The sequence below is a fragment of the Pseudophryne corroboree genome, chromosome 2 (genome assembly GCF_028390025.1).
Source record: "Pseudophryne corroboree isolate aPseCor3 chromosome 2, aPseCor3.hap2, whole genome shotgun sequence".
Taxonomy (NCBI): Eukaryota; Metazoa; Chordata; class Amphibia; order Anura; family Myobatrachidae; genus Pseudophryne; species Pseudophryne corroboree.
Window position 1 is genome coordinate 754910939 of NC_086445.1, and position 15220 is coordinate 754926158.

The 15220-nt window shown below is 41.6% G+C and overlaps 1 protein-coding gene across 1 annotated transcript in view; it reads right to left on the reverse strand.

The window, feature by feature from the left end:
- Positions 1-594: 594 nt before the first annotated feature.
- The window catches only part of LOC135051178 (uncharacterized), a 67247-nt gene continuing 52621 nt past the window's right edge, over positions 595-15220 (reverse strand). The window contains exons 2-4 of the mRNA XM_063957298.1: positions 8644-9170; positions 2565-2732; positions 595-955 (exon numbers count right to left, since the gene is read on the reverse strand). Coding sequence (XP_063813368.1) covers positions 738-955; positions 2565-2732; positions 8644-9142 — 885 coding nt within the window. The 5' untranslated portion in view covers positions 9143-9170 and the 3' untranslated portion in view covers positions 595-737. The remainder of the gene's footprint in view (positions 956-2564; positions 2733-8643; positions 9171-15220) is intronic.

Consider the following 15220-nt stretch of genomic DNA (forward strand, 5'->3'; position numbering starts at 1 on the left):
CTTCAAACAGTTAAACCATTCGGCCTGAACGATATGCTGTCATATACCTGTTTTTTATGAATTGAGTAACTCTGTCTTATTACTTATATTGCATACTTTTGCATTAATTGCTATTACTTATTAGTATTAACCACCACAGCTACGTTCACTTTCATTATGCCGACTGTTTGGGTTCAGGTCTGATTGCATTAACTGTCACATTTAGTTTTATTTCAGCATGTTTACTGCTTATCCTCATTTGCTACATAGTATTGCTGCCTCTCCGTTCAATCCGTTTTGCATTTTTACTGCTAATGTTCCTTTCCAGCCCCCTTACACTTGTTCCCATGGTGATGGTACACATCCTTGTTCCACGCCCCCTGGAGACGCCGGGTCGCCGGCGCCGGCGCGCGCCTATGACGTCAGCGGGTCTCCCGGTGAGCGGCGGTCGTCTACACATGTGGTGCTTTTGGTAATGTATAAATTTATGTTTTTTTGTCTGTAAAGTTAGTCTTGATAAAAGGGCAATGCCCTGAAACGTTGACCTTTAACTACAGTATCTGTGTCATTTTTTGCAAGTCTCTGAGAGTGCCAGCATTTTTTCCTGTATATATATATATATATATATATATATATATATATTCATAGATTTATACTAAAAATAATAAATGTAAGTTTATCAAATAAATAATACAAATAATTCATAGAATCTTTCATATTTAAAAATTTGATTCCATCAGGTGCGGGATATAACATAATCAGACATTTCTTAATGAACAATTAAAAGCTGGATCAATCTCCTTATCATCGGGTAAGAACTCAAGTCTATATTGGCCTGGCCTTGAGCTAAAGGACACATAGTCATGATGAGACTCCTCCTCTTCTAAAACGGTCATGTTAGGATTATAAATACGTGGTGCATCATAGAGTCCTCCAGAAATCACCAATGTATCATCAGGTGAGGAAAATCCATTAGCTGGAGAGAAAAACACCAAAATGTAAGTTGTACCATCGTGGCACACTGTTTTGTTTAACAAAAGTGATCAAATCTTTATACTGTATACGATTTATAATCCATAAAAAAACAAATATGTCATATATGTAACAATTCAGTTGGAGGCATAAAAGAAGAATATTATAGGTAATTTGGCAGTCCTTATGGGCCTGTTACATGCTGTTACACATTTTTTTTTTTAACGGGCCATTCATTATCAGGGGCCTGATAGGGTCCAATGGCTGCCTGCGAGAACCAAACCCCGATCATTCCTATTGGAAGGAACGTTAGCTCCCTCCTGCCGCATTGTTACATTAGTGCTATCATTGCTGCGTATGCACGCTCCCGCTATTCATTAATCTCTATGGGAGAGCCGGTAGCAGCAGTAAGTGCAACATACCATGATGTGTACACATCATGGTGCCGCTATGATATGCTGCTACATGCTGCAACAACACAGCCAGACACATCTGTACATAAGGGATTATAAGTGCAAGATGCAACTGAATTAGAATGCCTGAAAGCGCACCACTCCTCCTCCCCCGGAGCAGGCGGCAATCGGCTGCCCTTGGTGGGATGGGATGCACTGCCATGCAGCATGAGTGGGTCAGTGGAAGCCTCTGGTACAGGACAGGAAATGACTGACAGGGAGTTGCTGCTTCTCCTCCCCTGGGGCCACGAGCAGCAGGTTGCACTGTGTGGGTTCTAAAATATGTGTTTATGGGGTTCCATTTATGTGATTATATATATCAATTCTAAACCACATATAATAGTAAACTAATGAAAATTACAACTTTGAAATTTTCACGAAATAACGTTAAGAGGTTTCCTGAAACCCCCCTAGTAGCTGAAATGGGGAAACATGTAGACAAAGCACTTCATAGTGTTTTTTATGGGTTGGGAATGGGTGCGCTCACCACAGGTTCTATTCCCACTCTATGGTTGTCGTGGGGATATTGATGGGTCGGGATGCAGGCGTCGGAATTGCGACCGGCGGTCTACTGACCGCCGGTCACATAACTACAGTACATCCCTTTTTTTATGTACTAATCTCCGCTAATACAGTAAATGTATATGTAAAGGGCCTGCCACTCTGACGACATGAAAAATATCGTTCATTATTTACCCTTGAACTTCCCGAATTCCCGTATAAATGATAATGAACGAGGTAGAGCAGCCACACTGAGCGATTTTATGAATGACTAAACAATGTGCCTTAATTGTTTGACTCTAGGGTTTTGGCACCTTTATTTAAATGCTTGTTCTGCATTTACATGTTCTCGCTCATTGTTCATCGTTCGCACTGGCCACACTGAACAATATGCACCCTGTCGTCAATGATATAGCCAGAATTGATTGGAAAGGACAGATGACAGACGACCTCATTGATGACCTCATTGATGACGCATTGTTCATCGTTCGCACCAGCCACGCTGGGCGATATTTTAAACAATGTTGCTCAGAAGGGTGAAAATGAGCGATATAGTTTCAAATATCATCCAATGTGGCAGGCCCTTAAGTGAAAAGATTGTGCATGGGAACATGTAATTATTTCTTAAGTATTCGATTTGTATATCATTTTAGACTTTACCTGATTCGTATGAACTTTCATGAAGTGGGTGGTGAGAGTATTGGGATCTTTGCCTTTTATACTTTTTCAAACTGAAGGCAAGAATGGTTAAAGTAACCACAATTAGGATAGTGCTGAAGACAGAAGTCAATATTGTCTCAGAATACTTCAGAATGTAACTGTTTGTGCCTAAAAAGATAAGAAAATTATGAGTGACAAAAAGGTATGTATAGTTGCTAAACCTGAATACAAATGCCATTGTGAGAAGATGCATCCTAGAGGTTCTTTACCATTTACAGTGACTGTCTAGAGTAGTGTTTTGCAGATTCATTATCAGGGCTTTGGTGAGTCCATATGGAAAAGGGCAACAGAGGGGTCATTTCCCCCTGTGCTGGTTCAATTTTAATGTTTTTGAGCTTTGTTCCAGACTGCGGCCAAAGACAGAAATTGATGTGTCTGCCAGCCAAGAGGTAGACAGAGGACCATGCCTTGTACCACCAATTCAGTTTTATACACTATCAGAATGGCCAGTCAACTTCCTTTGCCTGCTTCTCAGGTGCTTAGTGCAGCCGTCCAGCGTGATACCATCAGTACATTGATTGTTGGATGTAGCTGTCCTTTAACCAATGAATGTAGTGGGAATAGTGGGACGTTTCCACATTATGATTGGTAAACATTGATTGGCTGGAACTCTTCACAAAGTGTAGGATGCTGTCACATGGCCTGTACTGCATGTTCTGAGATAATGAGAAAGGCTTATCATAGAGAGGGGTCAGAGTACCAATGCAATTACATCATCAAGCTGATGACGATGAATAGTGACTTGAATATGCTATCATGTCATGATAATCTTTAAGCATCTCTTCATATAGATCAGGGCCAGTTCTAGACCTAGTGGCGCCCAGGACGAAAGTTTCCTTTGCCCCCCCCCCCACTCACAGGTAAAACAGGGTGAGTGGCTTCATGAGGATGGGGTGTGGTCACAGTTATGCCCCCTGCAGCTGTGCCCTCAGTAGTTGTGCCCCCAGTACTGTGCCCCCAGTAGTTGTGCTCCCAGTAGTTGTGACCTCAGTAGTTACGCCCCCCTGTAGTTGTGCCCTAGTAGCTGTACCCCCTGTAGAGTGCCCCCAGTACTGTGCCCCCTGTAGCTGTGCCCCTAGTAGCGCCGATTACCTAATAAAAACCAAAAACTCACCATCCCCACTCCTGCTTCCTGACCGCTGCTGTCCTCTGTTTCTGGCCGCTCTTTGGATCTATGGGGAGACGTCATGACGTCTCTCCCATAGCACCGCATAGACACTACATGTCAATTATGACCTCTAGTGTCTATGGCCACTCCCACAATGCCGTTCGGTGCACGATGATGTCATCGCGCACTGCACAGCAGGCACCAGTAGCGGATCTTGCCACGGTGGCGGCGCCCTCGGGACAGCGGCGCCCCGAGCAAAAATCAATGCTTGCCCATGGCAAGATCCGCTGCTGATATAGATGCATTTACATGTTTATTTTAATATGATCATGTTATAAGGAATGTGTAACTTAAAATAAAAATGGAAATGGGGCTAATGCTAATTAATCCCCAAATTGGTACTGTATGGACAATTTTTTTTTCAAGAGACAATTTAACAAAGAAAAATGTATACAATTGTTTATGCAGTTCCTTCCAACACAGTATACTGTACTTCAGAGAACATTTTCTATTGGAAAAAAAGATTGCTTGCTTATGTACTATAAATAGACCCATGTGACCAAGGGCCTAATTCAGATCTGATCGCAGCAGCAAATTTGTTAGCTAATGGGCAAAATAATGGGGGTCATTCAGACCTGATCGCACGCTAGATTTTTTCGCTGCGCTGCGATCAGGTCAGAACTGCACATGCATATGCACCGCAATGCACAGGCGTGTCATACGGGTGCAAAGTGGATTGTTGCTGTACGATGGGTTTTACAAAGAATCCATTCGCACAGCTGATCGCAAGGTGATTGACAGGAAGAGGGCATTTGTGGGTGTCAACGGACCGTTTTCTGGGAATGTTTGGAAAAACGCAGGCGTGTCCAAGCATTTGCAGGGATGGTGTCTGATGTAAATTCCGGGACTGAAGTGATCACAGCGGCTGAGTAAGTTCTGGGCAACTCAGAAACTGCACAAAACTTTTTTGTAGTGCTCGGCTGCACATGAAATCGCACACTCGCACAGCAAAAATACACTCCCCTATAGGCGGTGACTATCTGATCGCAGGGCTTCAAAAAATAGCTAGTGAGCGATCAGGTCTGAATTAGACCCCATGTGCACTGCAGGGGGGGGGGGGGGGGGCAGATATAACATATGGAGAGAGAGTTAGATTTGGGTGGGGTATGTTCAAACTGAAATCTCAATTACAGTTTAAAAATAAAGCAGCCAGTATTTACCCTGCACAGAAACAATATAACCCACCCAAATCTAACTCTCTCTGCAAATATTATATCTGCCACACCTGCAGTGCACATGGGGGGTCATTCCGAGTTGTTCACTCGTTGCCGATTTTCGCAACGGAGCGATTAAGGCAAAAATGCGCATGCGCATAGTACGCAGTGCGCATGCAGTAAGTATTTTAGCACAAAACTTAGTAGATTTACTCACGTCCGAACTAAGAATTTTCATCGTTGAAGTGATCGGAGTGTGATTGACAGGAAGTGGGTGTTTCTGGGCGGAAACTGGGCGTTTTCTGGGAGTGTGCGGAAAAACGCAGGCGTGCCAGGAAAACAAGTGTCTGGAGAAACGGGGGAGTGGCTGGCTGAACGCAGGGCATGTTTGTGACGTCAAACCAGGAACGAAACGGACCGAGCTGATCGCAATCTGTGAGTAGGTCTGGAGCTACTCAGAAACTGCAAGAAAATATTTAGTAGCAGTTCTGCTAACCTTTCGTTCGCTATTCTGCTAAGCTAAGATACACTCCCAGAGGGCGGCAGCCTAGCATTTGCAATGCTGCTAAAAGCAGCTAGCAAGCGAATAACTCGGAATGACCCCCCATGGTTCTGCTCATTAGCTAACAAATTTGCTGCTGCGATCGGGTCTGAATTACCCCCACAATCCAGGTGTAAAAAAATTGTCTAAAAAGAAAATATTGTCATATACTAGTCTCTAGCTATAAACTGCCAAACTAATGTCTGTTTAGGTCATATATTAGTAGTTAAAGAATTGGTTTTGACCCATGCACATGAGCCTCTAGGAAGGACCTCTAACTTACATATTAGCCACCAGAGATTGGTCTCTGTATTGTAAGCTATCAGAGATTGGCATCTGCTGTAATAGTATTCTAGTAGAATTATGCAACACTTCTGATAAAATGTATGGCTTGGCATATTGTTGGGTTAGTTATGTGGATTACAGATGTGTCCTCATAAATCTAACCTAAATATGGCACAGAGCTCAAGATTCCTAGCTTGAGTGAGATGTCAGGTCTTGTGTAACTCTGCTAGTGTCAGGCATCTTTTTTTGCCAAAAATGCAGATTTACCAGGAGCTAGTGCTGATTAATTTGATATGTGACACTTGTTTATCTGTGTGCGACTGAGTCTGCATAGGAAGTACAATGGAACTTGGCATGGCAAAAAAACCACAGCCGCTGCATCAAAACACTTCATATGTAGACTCAGAGACTTAGTTATACACAGGTATACATACCAGTGTCTCATATCAAATTAATCAGCACAGTCTCATTGTGCACTCTAGTCACATCACATTGCGACTAATATGCATTTTTCATCAAAAAGATGCAAAAAAAATGCCCAATGCTAGCAGAGTCTCATGGGACCTGGTGCACCGAGAGGGGCTGTTTGGCGCGACTACAACAATGATGTATGAGGACACATCTGCATAAGCTTATACCACTAGCTCAGGGGATCCTGGGAAAACTTAACTGAAGGATGATTGAATGAATGAAATACTGTATTGCTTTTATACAAACATAATTGGCAGTGAATTACATTTCCTGATACACCCATAATCCCAATACAAGCAGAGATCTGACATAATAACGCATCTCTAATCACACTCATTTAAATTCATCCTAACAATAACAGAAGGAAAAAATATTTTTCAACCTAGACGTCTACAGTAAAAGACCCCCCCTCCCCCTCCCCCTTATATTGTAATGAGTGTGCTTAGATGCATCATCCAGGTTGGTTTCCTCTTTTATTTTTTATAATCATGGACTTTTAGCCATACTTATAATTCAAGTCTGTGCTTGGAAATGTGTTAATCTTGTAAATGAAATATACATAAAGTACTTAAAAACCACAATTGAGGATTTATTATGCATGAGGGAATATAATGTCCTAGATTGTATAGCTCACATATGGTAAATGTGACTTAGACTGTGAGCTTTTAGTAATTGACAGGTTACGGTAGCTTACTGTATGTCAACCTATTAGATGTGGGAGGATGAATTTATGAACTAGATAAATAAATTGGTTGGGGGAGGCATGACATCATGGCATCACACCGAGCGGGACAGGTTGCCTGCACTGAGAAGCACGGCACTGCCCTGGGGTGTCGCCAGGACGCTCTGGGTGGCTGTACAGGCTGCCTATTTGTGCCATTGGCTGGAGGCAGCATAGCAATCCCACTATTCCAATTCACCAGATCAGCCACAGCTATTTGGATACAGAACAGAGACTTTCCCCTAGAGTAGATCGGGAGTGTCCCTACAGAAGCTGCATGTACAGTCCAGGAGCCCAAAAGGTTGCTTTCATATAAGGGGGAGTCTCAAGAGCATAAAAGCCCATGATAGGCCAATATCAGGTAACACTAGGGGGACTAGATATGCCAAAAGCACTTGGGGTGTAGCGGGTGGGGATTGGTTGGCCAATAATATTGTACCTAGGGGCAGACTGACCACTAAATCCACATCTGGTAGCTGTTGTTGCATGTGTGTTTGTGAAGAGATGCTGACTGCCATTACAAGTATGTGTGTCACAATTTTGTAACTAGCATTGTTACTGTATTAAACTTTATTTTGGGAGAGCCATGGATCCTAGGATGCAAGCACAGGCAAAGATGCAGATGGGAATTTGAAGCCTCAAAGTCTGCGCAACTGACAAAAAATACACCTGCTTCCATTTTGGAAGACATATTTCTGCAGTTAACTTTTCTTTACAATAGTCTGTGAATGCATATTGTGGTTTTAACCAGGCATTCTCATCTACTGGCAATTCTGAGTTGAAAGCATATGAGTCCAAGTGCCACTTGTGGTGTAACTGCGTGGTGACTGGGAGTTCATACAGAATGTAGGCTAAATGTATATGAGCATTTGTAGGTAAACGTGCAGGCTATGCTGAGTTGTGCAAATACAAACATCTGTCCTGCACCTTCATTACCAGGTAATTTCATATTGTACATTTGTTTTAGAAAATGTGTTCTCCGCAAAATATATATTTTTCAGCTCTACAGTAAGTATTTGTAAACGGATTTACTGGTCAGCCTGGATAACATTTCCTGATACTTGACGGGTGTCCTTCAAAAATGTACTCTGGGACCCACACGTATCTAGTGACACCCCAATTTACAGTCTTTTCATAAGTTTTATATTTAATGCTTTCCAAGTAAAGTAGCGCTTCTCAACTGCCCTTTTGTCTCATCTACCTTTTCAGCACTTCATATTTGCCAACTTACTGGCTGGCCCCCCGGCCAGGCCTGCACAGTGGGGGGAGTGTTGAGACATTGGTGGGCGATGTGGTGGATGTGGCTGCACATTTGCATCCTCATGGCCCTGCCTTCCACTAGACAATGCCAAGATAACTGGCATTGCAAAGTGGGGCTATGATGACACAATTCAGCATGAAACGCATCATCAACCACCTTGAGAGAAGTGTGTGGCATCATGTGGACATGGCTAACTCTGGGAGTCTTGAATACTCTTCTGTGTGACCAGGAGCACCAACTGAGACTTGGGATCCTCCTGGCCATTACAGGAGAGTAGGCATTCCAGGAGAGTTTAGCATTTTAAAGAGAAATGGATGTGTCAATATATTGGCTTCTCAGTTTTTCAGATTCCAAAACTCTAAACAATTTTGAAAATGTCTAAATTTTGTGGCTCATAGACAAGAATAATGTTGCATACCTGCCAGTAAAGTTGTGTTTGCCTCCATTGGATAGGTCACTGTTTCACTGTTTTGGGAATATCCATTAGTCGTAATTGCTGTTGTTGAGTTATCTTCTTTGCTATCAGTACTGCTTATTTGTCTGGTCACAGGTACAGTGACAGAAGAAAATAGAGTTGTAGTGACTGTAACAGTAGAAGTTAGAGATGACATATTCAAGGAACTCTGATTGGATTTAGGTGTAGTCACATGTGACAGCTTTGGCGAATACAATGTTGTTGTGTTTTCATTATTGGAAGCTGTATTAACACTTGAGTTCATGTTAGGATGGAGCGGAGTTTCTTCTACATTGGAACCAGTAGTGTTAGGACTCAGAGGTAAATATTCTGTTGTTATTAAAGTTTTAGAACTCTCTGTAGTTGAAGTCACTTCAGTTTTATTAGCCTTAATATTCCCAAATATGGCCGAGGAGCAGACAGCAGTATACAAAATGACAGAAATTGCTCTTGCAGACATCATTTCCACTCAGTACTTTTCCATTAAATTCCTGCAAGAAAATGAAACCAAGGGTTAATTTCAATTACATAATTTAATTTAAATATGCTTATGCTGTATATTGCAATCAGCAAATTGACATGTACAGCATGTAGAAAGATATCACTGATTTATCTAAATTCTAGTTCGACTGATATATTATGGAAGGATGGTGAAAAAACATTTTGATTATTTAAGGCTTGAACTGACTTGTTTGCGCTTGCTGACACTGCCCTATTTGTCTATTCAGACACATTATGACCGGGTCGACATTCTCAGGTCAAACTTATGAAGTTATATATATCACAAAATATACCACATCCGTTATCCATAAACGATTACAGTGTTTCAAACGTTTCCAAACATAGGGAAAATTTAATTTTTTTTCAAAACAATAATTTTATTCAAAGAATACATTATACACAAATGTAAATACCATTAGAGAATGCCTTTGTTATATATGGAAATTGTTCTGATGGCCATATCAGGAAGTTGTAATGGACTTTAACAGGAAACATGAAACAATAACAATATTTACTGTATTATATATAATATTTATGTGTATGTGTTTCTGTGTTTGCTTTATTTTCATTTATATTGGGACTTTCAGCACCATTGCGCATGTAATAATTAAACAAGAAACTGGAAGAACAGGAAAGTACTGTACACTCTGGCTGCGGCACAAGCCTATAAAAAGTTCAATATAAAACGTAACATTTATTTATTTTAAAATGAGAATAATGTCTCAGTGGAATATTCATCTTTATATAAAATGCAAAAGTCGTTACTCACTCACTCACTCACTCACTCACTCACTCACTCACTCATCACTAATTCTCTTTCTTCCAGATATGTTAGGAAGATGAATTTTAACATAGGTATTCTGCAGGTGGGAAATAGGAAAACTACGTAATTAGAATTTAAAAAACCTCCCCTAAGTGGATGAACAAGGGGTTGACATAATGACATCATTACCGATGCGAGGCTTGCGTTGCGGGAACAATAACGCCCAAAAGGAGAATCGGATCAAAATTTGAATTACACCTCCAGTGTGTAGAATTTAATTAACTACAAAAATGCTAAAGCCCTCACTCACTCGTATGTGTGAAAAATAGTAATCGGATTCACCTTACCGCAAGTGGAAGCTTGTGAATCACCCTTACAGATTCCTTTTTTTCCTTTGAAAGAGGATATTAATTACATACCCCTTAGAAAAGATATTTTTACAAAAAATATTTCTCTTTGTTGTTGTATTGTGAGTAAAGTCATTTATATTTTACCTAAGTTTGAATAAAAGTTATATTTCAACATTTTCTACTGTACAAAGGGGGTCATTCCGAGTTGATCGCTAGCAGCCGTTGTTCGCAGCGCAGCGATCAGGCTAAAAATCGGCAATTCTGCGCATGCGTATGGGGCGCAGTGTGCACATGCAACGTACTTTCACAAAAGCCGATGCAGTTTTACACAAGGTCTAGCGACGCTTTTCAGTTGCACTGCTGATTGGTGAGTGATGGACAGGAAGTGGGTATTTCTGGGTGGTAACTGGCCGTTTTCGGGGAGGGTGTGTAAAAACGCAGGCGTGCCAGATAAAAACGCAGGAGTGGCTGGAAAAACGGGGAAGTGGCTGGCCGAAGCTGGGCGTGTTTGTGACGTCAAAACAGGAACTAAATAGTCTGAAGTGATCGCAAGGTAGGAGTAGGTCTGCAGCCACTCTGAAACTGCACATATGTTTTTGTAGCAGCGCTGCGATCATTTCGTTCACACTTCTGCTAAGCTAAGATACACTCCCAGAGGGTGGCAGCTTAGCGTTTGCACTGCTGCTAAAAGCAGCTAGCTAGCGAACAACTCGGAATGAGGGCCAAAGTGTGCCCATAAAAAGGAATATTTTCTTCTGGTGTCTCTCTCAACCTCTTCTTAGGACGGTACCCTGTTTTGATTTATCTAGTATTAACCAAAATTCCTGGGGAACACCGCCACCCCGAGTTACTTGTATGGGACTCTCCTCTGTTACCTCTTGTAATAGTTGGTCTTAGTATCATTCTCTTACCTTCCAAGTCTTGTGCGGAATAAACCCCCCATAAAATCGGGGAATCTCTTAGTTGGGTGAGTGAATGTCAATCAGTACTCACAACAAGATAACCATTCCGTATCACAGATATTGTCCCTTCGTAAAAATATGTAGAGGTAATATAATAACATTTTTTATATAGATTTCAAGATGGTGTATATGCAGTCACCCTAATAAAGATACCCTAGGTACAATACCATAGTACTATACATATACTGTATCAACAGCTAAATCTATAGATATAAAAGTAAAAGTATGTATATTTGTTCTTCATAGGCTTCTACATGGCTTGATAGATCTGGACCAAACATGGTACACATACCCTTCATTCTCCAACCTAAATTACTGCCAGGGTTTAAATTATAGTACACCACTTTCCAGGCCAGGGCCATATATCTGATATATATTTATATAAAATTATTTAGACTGTTTGTTTGTCTGTCTGTCCAGTTATGCATCCAACACCCCTACCCCAACTGGAATGAAACCAATGCAAAGTAATCCAGTTTGATCCTAGACAGATTTTAATGCGCTGGGAAGAACTTTGACCCAGGGAGCCTGTTCTGGGGCTCCCACTGGATGGATTTGGAAGAAAACTTCAGAGTGGTAACACTGGATCCCAGAATACATACTAGGGGTTGGGGTCCATTGGACCTCACAGCAGAATGCGCTGATCAGAACTTTGACCCAAGGAGCCTGTTTTGGGGGAAGAAAATTTGAGAGTGGTAACACTGGATCCAGGGCCGGATTAAGCCTTTGGGGGGCCGGGGGCACCTAAAAGAGCTCACTCTCATATCAACACTGCCCCCCTGGTGTTGCAGTGCCCGCTGTATGTGTGCCTCTTCTTCCTGCACCTCCATGAATGCAGCAGTGCAGGTGGTATATATAGATATAGATATCTATGTATATATTGTAGATATCTATCTATATGGATAGATGAATATATCAGTCAGTCCAGGCTCCCTCTCCCCGTCACTGACCTTCAGATGCACAGCGCTGGTGTCTGCTTGTCATCGGAGCCGTCGGAATAGGGGAGTGAGAGCAAACAGGTACAGGATACTTCTCTCCAGGCTCCTCCACTGCAGCAGCTCCCTGTGCTGCTGTGGAGAACTGTCGTGCTGCTGCTGAGTGTTGATGGTGGCAGAGCTTGGAGAAGAGGAGCTCATTACGGTTCATCAGTTCGGTGAGGGGACACATGACAAGGAGGGCCCAGAGTTACTGACCCACCAGCCCCCCACCTTCCGGTTCGATGTGTGGCTCAGCTGCCTGCCATCTCCTCTAATACCCCAGGCCGGCTCCTTCCTGCAAGTTGCGCGGCCAGTCAGAGAGCCGGTGCAGGCAATCTGGGCAGTCGTTGGAAGCACAGCACATAGCAGGTGCGGCGCTGTCAGTATGACGGCTGCTAATACCTACTGTTGCTGCACTGTAGAACGGTGTTTAAGGTCCGATCTGTGGTGTACGGCGGGGGCCCTCTTAGATCGTGCGGGCCCAGGGTACTTACCTCCTGTGACCCCCCCTTAATACGGCTATGACTGGATCCCAGAAGACATATTAGGGGGTTGGAATCGGTCAGACCTCGCGGTGGAATGCGCTGGTCAGAACTTTGATCCAAAGAGCCTGTTCTGGGACTTCCACTGGATGGATTTGGAAGAAAACTTTAAAGAGTGGTAACATTGGGTCCCAGAAGATATACTAGAAGGATAAGGTCCTAGCGGACCTTCTATTGGTGTACGTTGGCCTGAACTTTAACCCTGGGAGCCTGTTTTGAGCCTTTCATTAGACGGATTTGGAAGAAAAAACCAACGGGTGTACTAGACACCCAATATCCCAGGCGCAAAATTCTGATGTTAATTAATTTCACTCGTGTTGAGTGATCACTAGCTGCACCAACTAAGGCTTTGCAAGAGCCTATAATACAAACTAGAATAAAATCGAGGGTGTCAGTGCGCTTCAGTGACCCTGAACACAGTGAATAATTTGATGGGTGTTTGCTTTTACTTAAAAAACCAAGAGACTTGTTATATTATAACCATTTACTAAAAACAAATAGTATTCCACTTCATAATGTTACACTTGTTAAAATACAAGATAAAATGTATCAGCTCAATGTTTAACACATAGCAACCAGTGTGCACTCTTTGTTAATAAAATATTGCAATATAAAATCACTTTTACTTGTGATTAATTCAACCAATTATTACTGCAAAGATAGCCTATTAATATAAGAGCTTAAATGTCTTATTCTATTTGCCGTTATTGCCACATATTTCTCATTACTAAATAGCAATTGTAAATAAATGAATAAATGTCTCCAATTAACCTGTCACTGGCGTCCCAGTGCAGGATTAGTCCTCCATACGTGTTTTACCCAATCAAGCGGGATTATAGTTACCCTCTTCTAGAAGTGTCCTCCACTAAGGCACTATAGCACAAGTGTGGGAAGTAATTTTCCAAGTGGATACCCCAGAAAGTTCCAGACTAGCGGGCAGCGTTTAAAAGGACACTGTTGGAGGCAGTGGAGATCGTGACAAACTGTCAGTGCTGCGCCGAACACCGTCCGAAAACCACAGTGGACAGTGAGCCGTATAGAAATCAAATGTCCTCAGTGTACGGCACACATTGCGGGCGGCAGTGGACCGGCACAGATGAAAGCGGCAGGAGCGGCAGGAACGGCCAGAGACACAGTGACACAAGCAGCAGTTGAAAAATTCAAACGGGTGATGACGTCAACGCGTTTCGTCCTGTTAATTCTCGGGACTTCCTCAAGACTGGCTCCTCAATGGGGTGTTTCCTTTTTATCTACCCCATAATGAGCAGCTGAGATCACCGGTGTTTGCACAATTAGGTCATTAGTAGCATAATGCACAGAAATAGCCTGACTTTATATCTATACAGATGCTGTGTTAATATACTAACTTAGCTTGTATGGGTAAATTAAATACCACCTTATAGACATAGAGATAGACACTACATAATATATAATAGATACTAAATACAAGTCTCCTGGTTTTGATGGGACGGTTTTAACAAATATACCAATAAAATATACTTAGATGCTACAAGAATACCATATCCATATGTAATCGATATTCCTATTATTACAATTACTTAATTATATCAATTGATTTACCACAAACCCTTATCTAACTCCCTAACCCATAATTGGATGATATTTTAATAGTATATACCTACATATTACTTATTTACTCTATTCTAATGAACACAAGGGGCTCACACTATATGCATTCTAATAATATATAATCTAAAGCCTCATTACATTTAATCTAATGGTGTAGGATCTAGAGCCTCATTTAATCCATTTGGACTCAAAGTGTCCAATTTGAAGATCCACGATGACTCCCCCAGACAAACAAGACGAAATCTATCCCCCCCTCTTTTGGTACTAAGGAATTGTTCAACCACTGTTATGGACAATCCCTTCGGATCACTATTATGTGTTTTTAAAAAAATGTCTAGACACGCTATGCTTAGGGGATTTATTAATAATATTCCTTCGATGTTCCCTAAATCTAGACTTTATGGATCTTGTGGTTCTGCCTACATACTGCAGTGAACATGGACACTGCAGTACGTAGACACTATAGGTTGATTCACAACTTAAATATTGTTTTATGGGAAAACTCTTCCCATTTACACTAGATGTAATGGAAAGAGCCTTGTTAGTGATATGTTTACATGTAAGGCAAATAGACTTATTACATTTATAATTACCAATGGGTTTCGCAGGCAACCACGTATTAACTGTAACTTTATCTTTTTGTGTTCTTAATTCACTAGGTGCCAAAATATTTATTATATTAATGTTCTTTTTGAAAGTTACTTGTGGTTTCTCTCCCACAGATTCTCCCAAAATAGGATCCTGTTTTAAAATTCCAAAATTGGTCATAACGATCTTCTGTATCAGACAACTTCTGACAGTGAGAAGTTATCTGATACAGTGACGTTCAAAATACAACTCTAAATCTAATGAAATT